Source organism: Salvelinus sp. IW2-2015, linkage group LG30 (genome assembly GCF_002910315.2).
Source record: "Salvelinus sp. IW2-2015 linkage group LG30, ASM291031v2, whole genome shotgun sequence".
NCBI lineage: Eukaryota > Metazoa > Chordata > Actinopteri > Salmoniformes > Salmonidae > Salvelinus > Salvelinus sp. IW2-2015.
This window is the reverse complement of record NC_036869.1, coordinates 24,930,412-24,953,158: the sequence shown is the minus strand read 5'-3', so window position 1 is coordinate 24,953,158 and position 22,747 is coordinate 24,930,412. Positions and strand designations below refer to the sequence as shown.

Genomic DNA, 22,747 nt, shown 5'->3' with positions numbered 1-22,747 from the left:
GATTTTCAATAAATTTATATCTAGAATAAAATGTACAGCGAGCATTAATGCCCTCGAATAAGTCTGGAGAAGATATCTACAGATAACTACACAACGTGGGTGATTGCAGATAATTCTTGAAAGCGGTGTTTCTTTATCTGGAATACTGGATTAAGTCAACCTAAATATTGTGGTTTCATTTGGTGAGAACACTTCCAACGACTGAGCGACTTGTCTAGAGCAGATTGTGGATAAATCTTTCTTCATTATTTGTATCTGTTTAAATATGCGAAAGACCATGTAAAATAAAGAATCTAGAAGTAAGAATTGACAGCATAATCAACAATCCCTTGGCACGTCTGTGAGAAATATTATCGAAGGATTACCACATAAGAATTTGGTGCATGCAGACTTCTTGTTGAAGCTGAGAAAAATGTGTTGTGTGGTGGAAGAGTCTGACTTTGGGGAAAGCTAGTTAAAGACAAGCACTTGAATTAAGACCAACGTAAATGCCTATTCAGACCCCAATTTCGATTTCTTCAAAGTAAAAGTACTGAAAAGTAGAAAAATCCAGTTTGTAACATTCTCTATGAAATAAGGTTTTGAAATTGATGTTGTTAATTAAATGTAGGGTATCTGATTAAATCAGAAAATGACATTTTCAATCTATTGCGATGTTTTGTTTGACAATAATACTCTAGACTTCTTCTATTCCTACAGTTAATTTTTAGAGAAAACAATGGGTTTAGAAAATCTAAGGCATCAATGTTTATCACAAGCTGCCCTACTGAACAACTCCAAAGCATTGTAATGGCAAAGACAAAAGACAAACACTTTGAGGATGAGTTGAATTATTTTCTGAAACAAGTTGTCTAAACGCTGCTGATCACCATGCCATACACACCGTTTATTGAGTAGGATTGACATACAGGATTCATCAGCATGCTATTTAGGATGATAGGCAGGAGACATTAAACATTTAAGGAATGTCACTATTTGATTCTCTGAATACAAAATGTGTTTTCTGGACAGATGAAAGTGGAAATCAAACGAGGTCACACCCGCCAGAAGCCTTTCAGTGTCAGTCTGTCTGTGCGCTGGGCGTTAGTGGGAGCTGATCTTGCTACAAGAGATCAAACTTTCTGTCGGATGGAGTGAAGCATTTTATTTGTTTGGACGATGCGGTTCAATATGTCGATCCCTCTCCAGGAAGAGCTAAATCATCGATCTGGAGTATTCAGATGACGAGCCTATATTCACACAATTACAAGTACGGACCGGCTGTAACAAAACCTTAAGAACACCGGCCTCCCGTTCCATGACATGATTGACCAGTGAATCAAGGTAGAAGCTATTATCTTTTATGATGTCACTTGTTAAATTCCACATCAATCAATGTAGATAAAGGCAGAAGACAGGTTGAAGAAGGATTTTTAAGCCTTGAGAAAATTGAGAATAGATTGTGGTATGTGTGCCATTAGAGTGAATTGGTCAAGACAAAATATTGAATGCCTATGAGTGGTATGGTAGTATGGTGCCAGGTTTCGGTCAAGAACTGCAATGCTCCTGGGTTTTTCACGCTCAATAGTTTCCCGTGTGTTTATCAAGACATGGTCCACCACTCAAAGGACATCCAGCCAACTTGACACAACTGTGGACGGGGAAGCATGAGTCAACATGGGCCAGCATTCCTGTGGATGCTTTCGATACCTTGTAAAACTTGTGTTTGACTTGCGTTGGACTAATAAGTAAAGTTGCAAGATCAAATCCCCAAGACTGGACAAAGTAAAAATCTGACGTTCTGCCCCTGAACAAGGCGTAACCCACTGTTCCGTAGCCCATCATTGAAATAAGCATGTTACTTAGCTGAGTGGTAAATTATATAATATATTTTTTTGTTTAACCTTTTTTAACTTAGGTAGTTAAAAGAAAAATTCTGTTTTCAATGACGGCCTTACCCCAGCCAAACTTGGACGATGCTGGCTTATTGTGCGCCAACCCTATAGGACTCCCAATCACGGCCGATGTTGATAACAGGCCTTCATACAGGTTTCAAAAAGAGAACTGTAATGACACTCTTGCACTAATGCAGTCGCCTTAGACCGCTTCCCCCTCAGGAGAAAGTGCCGGGCCACTCAGTGGCAGGGGCCAAACCCATTGTGAAATTGGGCCACTCAGGAGCCCCCAATTACACAATTGAGGCTGTTTGAGGGCAAAATGGGGTTGCAAAACTCAATATTAGGAAGGTGTTCCTAATGTTGGTATACTCAGTGTAAATTGAGGAGCAGATGAGTAGAAAAGAGGAGAAATCACCTCCACTTTAATCAGTTTTCAATAAATCAAAATAATATAAATGTTTCTAATGTTTGTTGTAATTATTTTCTTCCGTACAAAAGTTTATGGTGAAATAATGAGGGGAAGATTGGCTTGCAAAAGCATCAAAACACTGAGAAAAGTTCAGATATCGCTGACCTGCTTTCCACCCCAATGCTGTTCCGTCTTAATCCCGGTGTGCTTGGGTAACTGCACAGAGGTTGGTTTAGTGTAGACAATTCTTCCCAGTTGGAACTCATTAATTTCTCAGTGAAGGTCCCCACTCCAATGTTCCCCCCTTTTGTTGTGCTGTGACTTGTGTCATCTTGCAATTTATCGCACTGTGAACGGGCAGTTTTTGATTCATTAACGGTGTTCTCTCTCTGCCTCGCTCCTTTCTATCTCTCTTCTGGTCTTCTCATTTCTTTCTCTCTCTGTGTCTTATCTCTATTCACCCGTTCTCTCTTTCTCTCTTGTATTCCGTCTGCTCTGTTTGCTGCCTCGTAAAGTTTCTTGAGAGATCTCAGCATTGACACTATCTGGTCAACAACACCAAGATGATTACTCCTTATTTCATGATCTACTTGAGGCCCCGTCTCCCAAAACATTAATTCTCCAAAAGATATTGCTTATATCCGTGAGTGTGTGTTCTGTGTGTTTTTGTTGTGTTAAGTATATTTTCATTCTGTAAACTAATACAAGTTGAGGTTTTATTAAAAGTATATATTATAATTGTGGTCTGCAAGGAAAAGTTCAGCTATGTTGTTCGTAGAGCTTTTTAAGTCACCTTTGATGATAGCATTCTCGTGAGAAAAAACTAAACTGAACGACACATTTAGTCTGACAAATTTATTTGACAAAATTTGCAACGACTGAGAATGTGGATGAGACAAGACATGGGGAAACAACAGATTGTCCAATAACCAAAAGCTTGACAACAAGGAAAACAAAAAGACCAGACGGGCCGGCAAGTCTAGCATTCACATAAAAAAACGAGCTCAGATACAAAACGAAAGCAAACAAATAGATTAAATGAACTACTACCAAAGAGCAGCAACAAAGTGTTGATTAGTGGGCTAAACGCACTTTCTTTGAGGTTGAAAATTGGACTTCATTTCCCCAACTTGTGTGGTTAATCAGTTGCAGCCAAAAAGAATGCAAGCCCCCCCAAAAAATGACAAAACAAAAGACAATGGACTACCATCTTAAAACCGTTCCATGACTCATGAATATTTATTGCCACCCTCGTAGATGGCCGTTATGTTAATCAACGGAGACGCAGTTTGGGGACGGGATCTTGCCGTTAATTATCAAAGAGGAGATTTCATTTGCATTCTCTCCACTACAATGGTCTCTTAACGACTTTAGTGAGAAGTGGAAGGAGGGAGATGAGGGTAAAGAGAGGAGGAGAACTGAGGGGTTGAGGTATTGACTGGCCTATCGCTGGCTGATTTGCAACTGGCGTAGGAGGAAGTCGTAATTTGATTTGTTGCGTCCATCCAGAGGGGCGGGGGGGTCTGAGTAGGTGTGATTGATTGGAAGCCAAGCTGACTGGGGGTCTGTCCGTGGCCTGTGGAAAGTCTGGGGGAGATGCGGCTGCTCAAGTGTAGATAGTGTAGAAACAAAGTCTTTATCCCTCCCGGAGTCTCGCCCTCTTGAACCCTGCAATTGTTCAGAGCTTCCGTTTCCATTTTCCTCATCAGCGCTAGACAGCCCGAGCTGGCATGCCAAGTTCCTTTCAGCTGCGCTGTTGGCTGATGGTGAAAAGTTGTGTGTCCTTTATGGTGTGTTTCTAAATATGGCATGCACTTGAGCAATACCTAACTTGAATACTGCATATAACTTAACTTGCATTGATAAAATTACACCTATGGCCAGTGGCGGTCCGTGCCATTTTGAGATGAGGGAGGACGAAGATTTTTTTTTAATGAGCATGCCTTATTTCTACCTACACATATTGGATGAACTGTCATCACATTCTTTTCACCCAGCTCAATGTATCATCGATAGCTACTACATGAGTCTACAATTTTTCCAATACCCATCAATGCGGTGCTACAACCGTACCTATGTAGCGTTGCACAGTTCGAGAGAGATTTGAGAATCAAAGATGACAGCCATTGACAAATTTATACCGCCTTGCACACTCTTGCCTGCATCTAGCTGATCTGAGGACTAATTCATTAGTTTTTAACAGTTGCAAACAAGAGTTTTCGATTGACAAATTCAGTTTGTTTATCCCCATTTCAAGTTCACTTCTGCACTACAGCCAGACTCCTGTTAAATAACTCTAGAAAGAAGAAACAAGGTGCTGAAGCGTTCAAATGGGCAAAGCTGTATAGCTCGACAGTCAACTACCATGCGTTGATTATTTAACAACACTGTCAGCCATTGATGATGAAGTTGTGCGTTGATGGAAATGTACCTTAGGAGGGAAGGTAGAGGATTGCCTAATCCACAGGGAGATCCTGGTGAGGAAAGGAGGAAATGGACCAGAAGTGGGATTTCACCAACGATCCTGTTTATATGACAGGGTGGCCTTCCCTTTCTCCCCTTTCCAGATCACTGTGCTTCCTAGGACACATAAATCACTGCACTACCCTCGTCATTCGTCCGTACCACAAACCATTCATGTAGCCTGCCCGAAGCCCAAAAGATATGGTCTGTCATTTCTATGTTAAATCAATTCCCATCCACATTGGAACAGTGCGCGACAGGAACCCGTCGAACGGGAGCATCATTCATCACGCTTTGAGCTGCGTTGCGTTGCACGCCGCGGCCCAGATTCTGTCATTGAGTCGCAGGGAAAGATGAATGAGCAGCAAACTGATCGGCAAAGCCAATCGAGCATTTAAAGCCCACATCAGAAAGCGTGAGATTAATATTTTTTCATTTTTCCCCTTCTTGTCTCTATGAGGGGAGAGGAGGAGAAGAGGAAGAACAAAAGCTTTGGTTGTCTGTCTTCACCCCCCAGTTCACCCATCCTATTCACCCCACGGAGCTTTCAATATTGGCAATTTTAGTTGTCACAGATGGAGCCCAGCGGGGGAAAATGGTGGGGGGGGTCAACCATACACCTGTAAATCTCTCCTTGTGTGGTTTCCTTTTTCTCTAATCATTAAGGACAGCCAACAATGCCCAGGATTTAAGGTAGGGTCTCAACAGGTTTATTTTGTGCAATTTTATTTTCTTTCTTTCTTCTCCCTCCATTTATTTTCCATTTCATCTGGGTGACATGTGGGGAGATTGACAGAGGACTACTAACAGACAAGTTAAGCGAGACGCACCTCTAATCCCTTTCAGGGTGTTATGCAAGAACAGTGCATTATGTTACATGTGGTTGTAACTCCTCTCAGCTACCACTAGATGAAAGCACCCCACCAAAATGACCAAAACATCAAACCCAGGAAGCATAGGAACTGAGAAGTGTTCTGTGTCACCACCTGCAAAACCACTCCTTTATTGGCGTGTCCTTGCTATATTGCCATAAATTTCCACCGTTTTATTCCATTTGCACAACAGCATGTGAAATTTATTGTCAAAATCAGTGTTGCTTCGCCCCGGGGTTCCGCTAGCGGAACACCCACAACATTCCGCTGCCTTCGCAGAGCGCGAAATTCAAAAAATATTCTTTTGAAATATTTAACTTCCACACATTAACAAGTCCAATACAGCAAATGAAAGATAAACATCTTGTGAATCCAGCYAACATGTCCGATTTTTAAAATGTTTTACAGCGAAAACACAATATATATTTATGTTAGCTCACCACAATAGCCAAACACACAACTCTATTTATCCACCGCATAGGTAGCTTTCAAAAAACCGACAAAATATAGATATAATTAGTCACTAACCAAGAAACAACTTCATCAGATGACAGTCTTATAACATGTTACACAATACATTTATGTTTTGTTCGAAAAATGTGCATATTTGAGGTATAAATCATAGTTTTACATTGCAGCTACAATCACAAATAGCACCGAAGCAGACAGAATAATTACAGAGAGCAACGTGAAATACCTAAATACTCATCATAAAACATTTATGAAAAATACATGGTGTACAGCAAATGAAAGATAAACATCTTGTGAATCCAGCCAATATTTCCGATTTTTTAAAGTGTTTTACAGCGAGAACACAATATAGAAATATATTAGCTTACCACAATAGCCAAACACACAACCGCATTTATTCACCGCAAAGATAGCTTTTGCAAAAACAAGCAATAAATATAAAATAAATCACTAACCTTTGGACAACTTCATCAGATGACAGTCTTATAACATCATGTTACACAAAACATTTATGTTTTGTTCGAAAATGTGCATATTTAGAGCTGAAAACCGTGGTTATACATTGTGAAAATGTAGCAACTTTTTCCCAGAATGTCCARAKATATTTCTGACACTCACCTAATCTGACCAAATAACTCATCATAAACTTTACATAAAAATACTTGTTGTATGGCAAATGAAAGATACACTGGTTCTTAATGCAACCGCTGTGTTAGATTTTTAAAAATAACTTTAGTACGACATACAGCTTGCGTTATTGCGAGACAGCGCCCGCTAAAAGGGCGGTGAATAGGACTAAACATTTCACACAAAAATACGAAATAACATCATAAATGTTTTCTTACTTTTGCTGAGCTTCCATCAGAATCTTGTACAAGGAGTCCTTGGTCTAGAATAAATCGTTGTTTGGTTTTAGAATGTCCTTTTCTCCTGTCGAATTAGCAACCTTAGCTAGCCAAGTGGCGCGAACATGTCCATCTTCTCTCGACGCAAACAACGAAAAACTCCAAAAGTCCCGATAAACGTTGAATAATCTGATAAAACTCTGTTGAAAAAACATACTTTACGATGATATTTTCACATGTATCAAATAAAATCAGAGCCGGAGATATTAGCCGTGTATACCGAACGCTTTTCAGAAGGCAATCTGGGGTTCCTTCTCGCGCCTTCGAAGACAATGAAATTTCCAGACCTGTCACTCCAAAAGCTCTTGTTCGACCTCAGATCAAGCTAGACACCCCATTTCACCTCCCACTGCCTGTTGACATCTAGTGGAAGGCGTATGAAGTGCATGTATATCGATAGATATAAGCCAGTTGAATAGGCAGGCCCTGGAACAGAGCCTCGATATAAGATTTTTCACTTCCTGTCTGGAAGTTTGCTGCAAAATGAGTTCTGTTTTACTCACAGATATAATTCAAACAGTTTTAGAAACTTAAGAGTGTTTTCTATCCAATAGTAATAATAATATGCATATTGTACGATCTAGAATAGAGTACAAGGCCGTTTCATTTGGGCACGATTTTTTCCCAAAGTGAAAATAGCGCCCCCTACACACTAACAGGTTAACCTGCTTCATGAGGTGGTCACCTGGAATGCATTTCAATTAACAGGTGTGCCTTCTTAAAAGTTAATTTGTGGAATTTCTTTCCTTAATGCATTTGAGCTAATCAGTTGTGTTGTGACAAGGTAGGGGTGGTATACAGAAGATAGCCCTATTTGGTAAAAGACAAAGTCCATATTATGGCAAGAACAGCTGAAATAAGCAAAGAGAAACAACAGTCCATCATTACTTTAAGACATGAAGGTCAATACGGAAAATTTCAAGAACTTTTAAAGTTTCTTCAAGTGCAGTCGCAAAAACAATCAAGTGCTTTGATGAAACTGCCTCTCATGAGGACCGCCACAGGAATGGAAGACCCAGGGTTACCTCTGCTGCAGAGGATAAGTTCATTAGAGTTACCAACTTCAAAAATTGCAGCCCAAATAAATGCTTCACGGACTTCTAGTAACAGACACATCTCAACATCAACTGTTCAGAGGAGACAGTGTGAATCAGGCCTTCATGGTCAAATTGCTGCAAAGAAACCACTACTAAAGGACACCAATAATAAAAATGTACTTTATTGGGCCAAGAAACACGAACAATGGACATTAGACCGGTGGAAATGTGTCCTTTGGTCTGGAGTCCAAATTTGAGATTTTTAGTTCCAACCGCCGTGTCTTTGTGAGATGCGGTGTGGGTGAACAAATGATCTCCGCATGTGTATTTCCCACCGTAATGCATGAAGGAGGAGGTGTGGGGGTGCTTTGCTGGTGACACTGTCTGTGATTTATTTAGAATTCAAGGCACACTTAACCAGCATGGCTACCACAGCATTCTGCAGCGATACTCCATCCTATCTGGTTTGGTCTTAGTGGGACTATCATTTGTTTTTCAACAGGACAATGACCCAGCACATCTCCAGGCTGTGGAAGGGCTATTTGACCAAGGAGAGTGATGGAGTGCTGCATTTTTTTTAAAGCTTTATTTTACTTGGCAAGTCAGTTAAGAACAAATTTTACAATGATGGCCAGTTGTGCGCTGCCCTATGGGACTCCCAATCACGGCCGGATGTGATACAGCCTGGATACGAACCAGGGACTGTATTCATACCTCTTGCACTGAGATGCAGTGTCCTAGACCGCATCAGATGACCTGGCCTCCACAATCCACCGACCTCAACCAAATTGAGATGGTTTGGAATGAGTCAGACCGCAGAGTGAAGGAAAAGCAGCCAAAAAGTGCTCAGCATATGTGGAAACTCCTTCAAGACTGTTTGAAAAGCATTCCAGGTGAAGCTGGTTGAGAAAATGCCAAGAGTGTGCAAAGCTGTCATCAAGGCAAATGGTGGCTACTTTGAAGAATCTAAAATCTATTTTAATTTGTTTAACACTTTTTTGGTTACTACATGATTCCATATGTGTTATTTCATAGTTTTGATGTCTTCACTATTATTCTACAATGTAGAAAATAGTAAAAAGAAAGGAAAACCCTTGAATTAGTAGGTGTTCTAAAACTTTTGAACGGTAGTGTATAATAATGATGTAATGATGATTGTACTACTACATCTGTAAGGAGCTGAGATACTCATTCTCTACATAGTGTTATAGTCAAGTAATGACAATAGGTTGCATGGGCTATCTATATAGCTCTTTCCCAAGTGCAGGTACTTTACATCGTAAGTGGGAATTCGCTTCAGCTATTAGCAATGTGTAGCACTCACCCACATACCTTAGTAAGTTAGAGTTGGACTATAACAGCATTCAATTTGTGAGTCATTAAACTACTTTAGGTCATTTAACTCTTACACCACACTCCTAAATATACTTTGTTCTTTGAATAAACGTACCACTATACAGTAACTGTGTTAAACTGCTGTAATAAACTATAATGACCATTTCACTTTGGTTGCATCCCATTTGGCACCCTATTCCCTATGTACTGCACTTTTGTCCAGGGCATATAGGTCAAAGTAGTGCAGTATGTAGGGAATATGGTGCCGTATGGGACAAAACCATATTGTGCCAAAAAAGCCAAAGCCATGTTAGTTCATAGACTGGCCTCTAGATGGCACATGGCTGACCTGTATCTGTGTTCTGTTGAAGCCACGCCCACCCATCACCACGGCCACAGCTGCCTGAGACTGAGAGTCTACGTCTGCTGCTCCACGGGTGGGTCTCGCTCTCTCGCTCTCTCTCTCTCTCTCTCTTTCTCTTTCTCTCTCTCTCTCTCTCTCTCTCATCTTCTCTCGTCTCTCTCTCTCTCTCTCTCTCTCTCTCTTTCTTTCTTTTTCTCTCCCTCTATCTCTTTCTCTCTCTCTCAGGTATACAGACGCTCAGTCACATGCACACACAAAGTTGACACTGGAGACCTGAGGCTACAGGTTTTGACAGTGATTTCCCAGTGTTCTTATAGTGAGGTTATATATATCACTGTGTTCCAGGGTTGTATGATGATCTATGTTATTCTGTGTTCCAGGGCATTGGTAGTAATGTACAGTGTTATTCTGGGTCTCAGTGCTCTAATAGTGTTTGATAGGAAATCTCTCTTCTATCCTGATGTGCTCTCTCCCTCTGATGCTTTCCCCCTTTCTCAGCCGCTCTGCTCTCTCTCGTTCTCTCCCTCTCTCTATCCTCTCTCTCTGCCTCTCCCTTCAACTTCCCTCTCCCTCTCTCTCTCTCTCTCTGTTTCTCGCTCTCTCCTCTCCCCATCGCTCTGATAGTTGATTCTCTCTCTGATAGTGACATTCTGTGTAATTTTAACTCCAGTAGCCTCTCTCCCCTGCAGGCCTTTGATCAAAGCCCTGTGCTGAAAGCTCTCCCTACTTCTCTAACCTTGTCAGCATTAATACATCCCACACTCAGGCCAGTGTCAGCTTCTGTGTACACATCACCTTAACCTCCTCTCTGAGTGTCAGGGCTAATCTATTGAAGTGTCCACTTGTGTGTGTTTTGGGGTATAAAGTGGATATAAAGTGTGTGTGTGTCCGTGTGTTTTCCAATGTGTGTGATAGTGTTTACTTTACAAACGACAACCATTACTCTGCAAGGTCTGCTTAATAGCCTAGCTATCATCTGAACCCAATTGCTATCTGCTATTCTCATTCCACTTTATCTCTTCCCTATCCCTTTTGTTTTGAGACCATTTTTCTCTACAAATACACATACTTACCATATGCCTCGTATCTTGTGCCATATGCTACATCCCTCTTTGCAGTGCAATAGAATATGGATAAGCAATGTGCATTCTCATTTAAAATCTCACTGAGCTGATGTTAATGTAATGCCAAGTCTAGACTATCAGTGTGCGTAGTACTTTCCCTCTCAGTGAATATGCCTTCATCTTCTGCTCGATAGCTTCACCTCATAGTATATCTTTATGTACTGGACTGGAGTATCCTGGCATTCACACAAGATGTGTCCCAAATGGCACGTATTCCCTTTATAGTGCACTACTTCTGACCTAGGCCTATACGGTGTACTATAAACTGTAGCACTATATAAAGTGCATTCGGAGAGAATTCAGACCCTTTCCCTTATTGTAAAATGGATTAAATAAAACATTTTCCTCGTCAATCTACACACCATACCCCATAATGACAAAGTGAAAACAGGTTTTTAGATATTTTTGCAAATTTAATCAAAACAAAAACATATCTTATTTACATAAGTATTCAGACCCATTGCTATGAGACTCAGGTACATCCTGTTTCCATTGATCATCCTTGATGTTTCAACTTGATTGGAGTCCACGTGGTAAATTCAATTAAATGGACTTGGAAAGGCACACATCTGTCTATGTAAGGTCCCACAGTTGACAGTGCATGTCAGAGCAAAAACCAAGCCATGAGGTCGAAGGAATTGTCCGTAGAGCTCCGAGACAGGATTGTGTTGAAGAACAGATCTGGGGAAGGATACTAAAAATGTCTGCCGCATTGAAGGTCCCCAAGAACACAGTGGCCTCCATCATTCTTAAATGGAAGAAGTTTGAAACCACCAATACTCTTCCTAGAGCTGGCTGCCCAGTCAAACTGAGCAATCGGGGGAGAAGGACCTTGGTATTTAACTGACTTGCCTAGTTAAATAAATAAAAAATAAAAAAACGCTCAGGGATTTCACCATGAGGCCAATGGGGACTATAAAATAGTTACAAAGTTTAATGGCTGTGATAGGAGAAAACTGAGGATGGATCAACAACATTGTCGTTACTCCACTATACTAACCTAATTGACAGAATAAATAGAAGGAAGCTTGTACAGAATAAAAAATTTGCAACAAGGTACTAAAGTAATACTGCAAAACATTTGGAAAAGCAATTAACTTTTTGTCCTGAATACAAAGTGTTGTGTTTGGGGCAAATCCAATATAACACATTACTGCTTACCACTCTCCATATTTTCAATCATAGTGGTGGCTGCATCATATTATGGGTATGCTTATAATCCTTAAGGACTGGGGAGGTTTTCAGGATAAAACATTAATTAAATGGAGCTAAGCACAGGCAAAATCCCAGAGGAAAACCTGGTTTAGTCTGCTTTCCACCAGACACTGGGAGATGAATTCACATTTCAGCAGGACAATAACCTAAAACACAAGGCCAAATCTACTTTGGAGTTGGCAATACCTCAAAATAGTTGTATATCAATGATCAACAACCAATGTGACAGAGCATGAAGAATTTTGAAAAGAATAATGGGAAAACGTTGCACAATCCAGGTGTGGAAAGCTCTTAGAGACTTACCCAGAAAGACTCACAACTGTAATCGCTGCCAAAGGTGAATCTAACATGTATTGACTTGAATACTTATCTAATCAAGATATATTAGTGTTTTATTTTTCATGCATTTTTTACAAATGTATGAATTTTTCTTCCACTTTGACATTACAGAGTTTTGTGTAAGTTGTTTACAAAAAAATGACAATTAAATCCATTTTAATCCTACTTTGTAACACAATAAAATTGGGGAAAAGTAAAGTGGTGTGAATACTTTCTTAAGGCACTGTAAGTAGTGCACTATATAGGGAATAGGATGCCATTTGAGATGGAACCCGCTCTCTGGTCAAAAGTAGTGCACTTTATAAGGAAGTTTCTGTGTAAAATAGGTAGTGTGTGCATTTTAATGACTTTGCATATTTGTGTTCCTCTCTCTCTAAGTCTCCCATGGTGATGATTCCAGTCAGACTCCACCTGACTACACAGTCAGGCCCAATATCAAAATACACAACATTGGTGAGTGCTCTCAATTCTATCCTGATGTGCTCTCTCTGACGCTTTCCCCCGCTCTTGCTGCCCCCCCCCCCCTCTTTTTCTCTCAGTAATGGCATAATATTATTTATATGTGTTCTGAATACCACCTTGATAGGCACACACTCACACACATCATTATATTTATTTATCTTTCTTTCTTTCTCTCTGTCACAAACCCATACAACCACACACACACACACACAGTTGTTCAATGGTGGCCGGATGGCTCATGACCGAATTTATGGAGGAAAATAAATAAAGTAAACGCACATAGTCCAAACAACCCAAATGCCTTGGGGCCTCCTGATGCATCTTTCTGTACTTTATGGATTAGTGGCATCAATAAAGAGGACACAATAGAAGTCATAACCCATAAACACTTGTGTAACCCTGATGGCCTCGCTGGCCATGTACAAGTCATAGAAATCTGGTTGCAATTTCAGTTTAAGCACCAGAATGAACAAATTGATTGAAAAAAAGCATCATTTTTTTCAACATAAAAAAAAAATTGAAATCTGGTTGCAATTTCAGTTTAAGCACCAGAATTAACAAATTGATTGAAAAAAAGCATCATTTTTTTCAACATTTAAAAAAAATAGGACTGGTGGAGTTACACAACCGTTCAAAAGTTTGGGGTCACTTAGAAATGTCCTTGTTTTTGAAAGAAAACTACATTTTTTGTTCATTAAAATAACATCAAATTGATCAGAAATACAGTGTAGCCATTGTTAATGTTGTAAATGACTATTGTAGTGTGAAACGGCAGATTTTTAATGGAATATCTACATAGGCGTACAGAAGCCCATTATCAGCAACCATCACTCCTGCGTTCCAATGGCACGTTGTGTTAGCTAATCCAAGTTTATAATTTTAAACGGCTAATTGATCATTAGAAACCCCTATTGCAATTGTTATCACAGCTGAAAACTGTTGTTCTGATTAAAGAAGCAATACAACTGGCCTTCTTTAGACTAGTTGAGTATCTGGAGCATCAGCATTGTAGCATTTACCTGGAGCTAACTCTGCATATAGCACTGCTGCGTGATTTGAAAAGTCATAGTCAATTGATCAATAACATAAGAATACTCTTAGAAAAATTTTTTGTCTTTAATTTACAATCTGTAGAAACTATGAGAATAGAAAGGTTCACAAATGTGGTGAAACATCATAGCACAGTGGAAAAATATATTGCAATTATAAATCAAAACTGGATGGCCTTCAGAGATATATGGAAGGGGTTGAGGGTAGCTGGAGGGTGGGACTAAAAACAAAAAAAATATATAACTAATGTAAAATATATTGTGTCCGTAAAATGTATATGGTATGTATAAGCTGGAAGTAGAAGCCTAAGTATTACTCCAATTAGGGGAGGGGTGGTAGGGGTTGCGAAAAATAATAAAGAAGGGGAATATATTAAAATATATATATATATATATATATATATATATATATATATATTGAACAAAAATATAAACGCAACATGTAAAGTGTTGGTCCCATGTTAAAAGTTCCCAGAAAATTCCATTAGCACAAAAAGCTAATTTCTCTCAAATGTGCATGAATGTGTTTACATCCCTGTTAGTGAAAATTTCTCCTTTGCCAACGTAATCCATCCACCTGAATGGTGTGGCAAATCAAGAAGCTGATTCAGCAGCATAATCATTGCACAGGTAATGTGCTGAGGACAATTAAAGGCCACTCTAAAACGTGCAGTTTTGTCACACAACACAATGCCACAGATATCTCAAGTTTTGAGGGAGCGTGCAAATGTCCACCAGAGCTGTTGCCAGATAATTTTATGTTAATTTCTCTACTATAAGCCACCTCCAACGTCGTTTTGGAGAACCGGCCTCACAACCGCGTCGTGTGGGCTAGCAGTTTGCTGACGTCAATGTTGTGAACAGTGCCCCTTGGTGGCGGTGGGGGTCGTGGAGTAGGCAGGCATAAGCTACGGACAACACAATTGCATTTTATCGATGTCAATAGAGATAACGTGACGAGATCCTGAGGCCCATTCTTGTGCCATTCATCCGCCACCATCACCTCATGTTTCAGCATGAAAATGCACGGCCCCATGTCGCAAGGATCTGTACTCATTTCCTGGAAGCTCAAAATGTCCCAGTTCTTCAATGGCCTGCATACTCAATGTACCATTTCCCGACAATATCTAGCAACTTCGCACAGCCATTGAAGAGGAGTGGGACAACATTCCACAAGCCACAATCAACAGCCTGATCAACTCTATGATAAGGAGATGTGCTGCGCTGCATGAGGCTAATGGTGGTCACACTAGATACTGACTGGTTTTCTGATCACGCCACAACCTTCTTTTTTTTTTAAAGTTATCTGTGACCAACAGATACATATCTGTATTCCCAGGCATGTGAAATCCATAGATTAGGGCCTAATGAAATTATTTAATTTGACTGATTTCCTTATATGAACTCAGTAAAATCTTTGAAATTTCTGCGTTTATATTTTTGTTCAGTATATATTTACAAACAAATATGTGGGGTATTGGAAGTGATGCAGAGAATTACATTGATAGAAGTCACAATCTATCTTCAATATTAAAGCTGATCTACCCTGTCATTTATACAATCATTTATACAATCTACTTCATACAATCAGGGACACTATTCCACCTAATACAGTGTCAATATTCTCTAACTTTGCAGCATACTAACTTCCTGTTCAGGTTAACACTCACTTACAGTTTCTATGAAACAAACTCACTCAACGCCCCTCCCTGTCTGAGATAACATACTGATGAATACCTTGTCAGCTAATCTCATAGAGTTAAATAAAGAACTCATCTTTGTATTTGTGCAATTATGGCATCTGTGACAGCATGGGCATTGCTATTGAGGCTATCTTCAAGTAGTCAATGTTCTTTTTCTTTTGTGTTTGAAAGAAGTGTAAAGTTAATATTGTTGATTTACCACCACCTGCAGTGCTGGAGTCCTGAATCAAATCTTCTGTGTTTATTATTGAGACTAGATGGTGGTGATTTAGCTTAAAGCCATTAACTGACCATAGGCCATCCCATCTGATCGCTCAAAACCCATAGGAATCCCCACCCAGTTGACTGCTTTAAAATGGTAGAGGCCCTCAATGGCATGGTAAAATGGGTTATATCCATCTGGAGTCCTCTATCTAACTTTATGGGCTGTCAGCTGGAACAGTCTCAGTTTACCACATGTACTCAACTGGACTCAGCCCTATCACTTTACCATATTACTTTATTTGACCATGTCACTGGTGTAGATGTCAGGGTTGTGTCATCGTCGTAGCCGACAGACATGTTTCCTAATATTTATAAGAATGGTTTTGACGTGACAGACGCACAGACAAACCGGTCGAGTTGGATGCTGTTCTTTCTCTTGAGTCAACGGGAAAAAAAATCTGCCGCCAAGTGTCATTCGTCGTATCAGTGTCACATCTTGAGTGTGTGTCTCTCTTAGTTTGTTAACTCTTCAGTGTCTGTCCCCATAGGGGCCTATTTTTTCACCTTTATTTAACTAGTCAAGTCAATTAAGAACAAATTCTTATTTATAATGACGGCCTACCGGGGAACAGTGGGTTAACTGCCTTGTTCAGGGGCAGAACGACATACTTTTACCTTGTCAGCTCGGGGATTCGATCCAGCAACCATTCGGTTACTGGCCCAACGCTCTAACCACTAGGCTACCTGCCACCCCAAGCCACAATCTATCGCCTATAGGGAGGCTCAGGATTCTGGTCACACACCCCAAGCTTACTTTGAGAATGAGAGTTATTTTTTCCCTGTTCTCTCTTTCTCTTTCTCTCCAGCTAATGCAGGATTGTGCCTAATCAATGGGTTTGTTCTATGTTAATTTAATTTAATTGCAAATCCTGCTAGATGAAGTCGAATCATTAGAAGAAAAATATGCGTACATTTTAAAAGATGAACAACAAAGTGTGTTTATTCCTCCTCCCAAGAGGGAATACGGCATCATATGTAGCAGCACTGGTGATAATTGCCGATTTTTGTTACATTTCTCTGTTTGTTCTCTACATGTGGATGTGCATTATTTGTATGCATTGCACAACATCGGCTGTAGATTGATTGAGTTAATGTGTCATTTGATGGTTTCTCTCACTCTCTCTCTCTCGCACTCTCTCGGTCTGTCTCTGTCTGTCTCTCGCGCTCCCTCTGTCTCTCTCTCTCTCTCTTTTTCTCTCTCTCCACAGATGAATTTAACCCTGAAATTCCCAAACTGGAGAAGAGCGTCAGTGGCAGCAGCCGATCACGCGATCGCCTTCTGCTCACCGTGGCAACACTGCTCATCTCCGCCCTCCTGGTTTCCTAGCGACTGTGTCCTCGAGTGACATCACATGGATACCTGAACCGCTTGGACTGAAGGGCTCTGTATCCATTGACCCTGGGTTCAATTAGAAAGTGAGAGGGAACCAAGTAAAGGTCATACAATTCAACCAATCAAAAGCCAGAATTACAATCAATTTGACACTACCATAAAAACAGGACTTACTCTCAAATCGTACTCACTCAATTCTATCTTAACTCAACTGTAGTCACTGTTGATACACAGTTTGTGCGACATGGCATCTTTGGTTCATGCATTGTCGGGCATACACTACTTGCATATGTGCCACTGCATTTCATGCATTTGGTGTGCCACCACACAGACCAAAAGCAGAAAATGGCATTCAGACTTAGACATGATACTGCCAACATGCCTAGGCTGCCTCTGGCTAAACACACACAGTTAAAGTAGGACATGTGCAGTGGGATTTGTAATGGGAGTATGGCTGCCTGTCTATCTGCGAAGGAACTCGCATGACATTGTCTTCAGCTAGTCCCAATATGGAGGACCTTTGAGCTCTGTGGAGTAGGATGGACATAACTGGACTGGGCTCCACTGAGCCTGACCAATGGACTGTCCAATGGGCTTTGATGGACGGGACTCAACTGGACTTGGCAGTGCTGCAGTACTGTGGACCATGCTGGAATCTGCCAAGATCCACTGTGCTGTGCCATAAACTTGCAGCCATTTCTCTACACTGCTGCCATTCTACCGGCTGTTAACACATCTTTTACTGTCATAGATACGAGTTGGTCACACCGATGCCCAGGTGTTGATGGTGTTGACCGGAAGACAGAAATATGTTAAGAGAATCTCTATAAGGCTTTCGAGAGCCCTTATCCATCTCCTCTAGATGTTCTCTAACTGTGGCTTTGTGGTGCATAGAAAGGTCCAAAGCCCACATGTCAAGGACAAAATAGACGGTGCCCTTCAAGAACTGGTCCTAGATCTGTTTTCATATCTGCCTTCAAACCTTATTAACTGGAATAAAAGAGACTGCACCTGTGCTTTGAGGGCATTTCCAGAAGCACAGGTCTGTGTTTTTGCCTGATGCATCTACCCATAACACTTTGTCTGGGTTCCAGGTAGCAATCTTGTATCAATAGTCAACAGAATGGTTTCTATTGCCACAAATTACAATATTAAACATTTCATAACAACAAATACCCTACAAATCCAGACATGATTATTATTATTTTGTCCCCATCACTTTCAAAGGTTACCGAATCAGGGCTGTTCATTATTGCAATCTCAGTCACTGTGGTAACTAACAAATACAGTAGTCACAGTGCCTGAGGAAACTGATTTGTGTCACAGATTGCTTTAGTCGCCATTTTGTAAACATGCGTGAATGTGCAAACAGACAGCAGTCCACAGATTTACTGTTTTATACTATAAAGTCTGACAATATTAGGATTGCATTTTCGATGACAATGCTGTATGGTTTATTAACATTTATTTACACATTTGTTTACATTATTTATTGATTTGCTTGTTTATTCGTGTACATTTCCAAGTATTTTTTCATTAAGCTATTGTACCAAATTTTTTTTACTTTTTTATTTTTGCTAAAGCATTTGCTTCTGTTAAGTACAGTACATGGATGTATGCCAGTTAAGACTTTTGAGGAGAGGTGTAACTATTCTTCTCACATGTTATAAAGCATTACATTTAACCATAGCATTTATGCCAGCAGCACGGGGGAAATAAGAGGAGAGGTGATACTGGATAAAAACCATCACTCCTCCAGTGCTGCACTTAAAATTCTTGACACGAGAAATGACGATAGTGCATTGTAATATAACTTTATAGACATGCTGGTAGGGGCTGAATTCGTGTGTGTGTGTGTCAGAGAGAGTGAGAGAGAAAAGGCATATGCGTGCACATTATTGTGCGTATTTATGTATTAGGAGTGTGCTTATCCACGCTTTCGAGTATGTGTGCATTTTAGACTTTTCGTATTCGTTGAGGGACTTGTTTGTAGGATCTGAATATGCAGGAGTGTATGAGAGAGAGTATGTGCTTCAGTAATGTTAGTTTATGTTAGGGGCCGGGGGGGTTAAAAAAAGCATTTACTAATGTTGGAGACAACAACAAGAATTGTGTTTACCTTTGACAAGAATCCATTTAAAAACATGTAAATTGAACTAAGAATGACAATGATTAAAATGATGACAATAAAAATCATACTTTTAGAAAAAGTCTTTATACATCTATATCCTAAGTTAAATTTTTCAGTTGCTAAGTTGTTTTGTCAGGAACGTTCTTTCTAAGAATGATTTAGCCAGGCTCGTCACCCGTGATACAAGTCAGTATTCGATGTCCATCCATGTCTAAGGACGTCGGGAGATGACGTGGAAACCGGCCACTAGGAGCAGCAGTGAGTGTTGTTACCTTCAAGGAGGCTTTGGTTTTGCTAGGGCGGTTCCAAAGGTTGCATGTTCGAATCCAGCGATAGAAAGTTGTTTTTTTGTTTTAAGCCTATCCCTAACCTTAACCCTTACCTTAACCATTTGTAGTTAATGCCTAACCTTAAGAATTATGAGTTAATGCCTAAACTTAACCTTGGAATGATACGGAGAAGTTACTAAACACTTGACGTTTGAGAAACATGGATGAATGTCTAATTCTGACAAACTGTGAGAGCTTGTTGGATTTAGCACGACCTTTCAGTCTCCATTTATGTTTCTTTTTTCTTTAATCTTCTATCTCACCTCCACCTTACCTTGCCCTAAACTTTCTCTTTCTCTTACAGTTTGTGTGTTTATCTTCGATTTCTGTTTTGGTCCTTGTCTTTTCCGGTTAAGATCTTGCTCCCCCATTCCCTCTCTCATATACTCATTTGAACTATTTCCATCCTACATACTGACACGCACAACCCACTCATCCACACTAACACCTTCATCACATGGCCTGTGCTTACAGTAATATATCTCCACTTGAGAGCACAAACGTAGCACCCATAAAACATAATGACAACGTGGGGAAAACCAACCTACTACTCCATCTCTCTGTCTCTCTCTCCATCCCCTATTCTCTCGCTCTGCTCACCACAAAACACCTGCAAGCCATTCATGTCTCCACACATCTATCTCCCTCAGTCTTTCTCCCCGTCCCTCCTCCCCTCGCTCCCTGTGCCCCTGTCAGTTTCTCTCTAATCTTGGTACGCTAACCGGAGAAGTCTACAAAAGGGACTGACACATACAGTTGAAGTCGGAAGTTTACATACACTTAGGTTGGAGTCATTAAAACTTGTTTTTCAACCACTCCACAAATTTCTTGTTAACAAACTATAGTTTTGGCAAGTCAGTTAGGACATCTACTTTGTGCATGACACAAGTAATTTTTCCAACAATTGTTTACAGACAGATTATTTCACTTTTAGTTCACTGTATCACAATTCCAGTGGGTCAGAAGTTTACATACACTAAGTTGACTGTGCCTTTAAACAGCTTGGAAAATTCCAGAAAATGATGTCATGGCTTTAGATGCTTCTGATAGGCTAATTGATGTAATTTGAGTCAATTAGAGGTGTACCTGTGGATGTATTTCAAGGCCTACCTTAAAACTCAGTGCCTCTTTGCTTGACATCATGGGAAAATCAAAAGATATCAGCTAAGACCTCAGAAAAAAATTGTTGCCCTCCACAAGTCTGGTTCATCCTTGGGAGCAATTTCCAAACACCTGAAGGTACCACAATCATCTGTACAAACAATAGTATGCAAGTATAAACACCATGGGACCACGCAGCCATCATACCGCTCAGGAAGGAGACGCGTTCAGTCTCCTAGAGATGAACGTACTTTGGTGCGAAAAGTGAAAATCAATCCCAGAACAACAGCAGAGGACCTTGTGAAGATGCTGGAGAAAACGGTCCTATATCGACATAACCTGAAAGGCCGCTCAGCAAGGAAGAAGCCACAGTTCCCAAACCGGCATAAATAAGCCAGACTACCGTTTGCAACTGCACATGGGGACAAAGATCGTACTTTTTGGAGAAATGTCCTCTGGTCTGATGAAACAAAAATAGGGCTGTTTGGCCATAATGACGATCGTTATGTTTGGAGGAAAAAGGGGGAGCCTTGCAAGCCGAAGAACACCATCCCAACCATGAAGCACGGGGGTGGCAGCATCATGTTGTGGGGGTGCTTTGCTGCAGGAGGGACTGGTGCCCTTCACAAAATAGATGGCGTCATGAGGAAAGAATATTATGTGGATATATTGAAGCAACATCTCAAGACATCAGTCATGAAGTTAAAGCTTGCTCGTAAATGGGTCTTCCAAATGGACAATGACACCAAGCCTACTTCCAAAGTTGTGGCAAAATGGCTTAAGGACAACAAAGTCAAGGTATTGGAGTGGCCATCACAAAGCCCTGACCTCAAGCCTATAGAAAATTTGTTGGCAGAACCGAAAAAGCGTGTGCGAGCAAGGAGGCCTACAAACCTGACTCAGTTACACCAGCAATGTCAGCAGGAATGGGCCAAAATTTACCCAACTTATTGTGGGAAGCTTGTGGAAGGCTACCCGGAACGTTTGACCCAAGTTTAACAATTTAAAGACAATGCTACCAAATACTAATTGATTGTATGTAAACTTACACTCAACTTGTGATGAAAGAAATAAAAGCAGAAATAAATCATTTTCTCTACTATTATTCTGACATTTCACATTCTTAAAACACAGTGGTGATCCTAACTGACCTAAGACAGGGAATTTCTGCTAGGATTAAATGTCAGGAATTGTGAAAAACTGAGTTTAAATGTATTTGGCTAAGGTGTATGTAAACTTCCGACTTCAACTGTATATCAGATGCACTAATGTCCACATCAGAGAGAAAAGAGGGCAAGTTAGATTTCTCTTTCATGTTTTACGTCACTGTTTCCCAATCCAGGTCCTGGGGACCCAAAATGGTGCATGTTTGTTTTTTCCCTAGGACTACTGTAACACACCTGATTCAACTAAATGCTTGATGATAAGTTTATTCATTGAATCAAGTGTTACTTAGTGCTAAGTGCACCCCTTTGTGTCCTCAGGATGAGGATTGGGAATGATTGTGCTTCCTGCTTTCTTTCTCTCTTCTCTCTCTCTCTCCTGCTTTTCACTCCAATGACAAAGCTGTTTAGCTGGAGGTGAAAGAGGTGCAGAGGAACATTAACTGGTGTCTCGTTGCAATTATAGATATTAAAACCTGATTATATCTGACATTTATGGGTTTAATTGAAAGATAGATAGTTGTCACCTTGGCTCTCTGCATGCACAGGCTTAGTCAGTCTCCTTTAGACTTACATTAGACATACATTAGACTTACATTAATTTAATACTTACATTTTGCATGATTTATTTATGTTTTCTGGGGGTAGAGGTAGGATGTACTGTAGCTCTTTGGGCTCTTTGGGCTAAACTGGTTATAAGATAAATCATCACTTCAAGAATAAATGCCTCATCTTACCATCCAAAGGGAATGTATGCACTCGTATCCCCCGTGGACCGGTTCGTACATAAAACATTCCCCA

The 22,747-nt window shown here is 40.3% G+C and overlaps 1 protein-coding gene across 2 annotated transcripts in view; it reads left to right on the top strand.

Moving 5' to 3' along the window:
- LOC111955398 (ephrin-A3-like) overlaps positions 1–19,421 on the top strand; it is a 90,753-nt gene extending 71,332 nt beyond the window's left edge. Inside the window, exons 3-5 of one of the 2 annotated variants that reach the window (XM_023975627.1) lie at positions 9,741–9,806; positions 12,790–12,864; positions 17,098–19,421. In XM_023975627.1, coding sequence (XP_023831395.1) covers positions 9,741–9,806; positions 12,790–12,864; positions 17,098–17,216 — 260 coding nt within the window. In that variant the 3' untranslated portion in view covers positions 17,217–19,421. The remainder of the gene's footprint in view (positions 1–9,740; positions 9,807–12,789; positions 12,865–17,097) is intronic. The other variant, XM_023975628.1, reaches the window with a different exon arrangement.
- Positions 19,422–22,747: the final 3,326 nt, after the last annotated feature.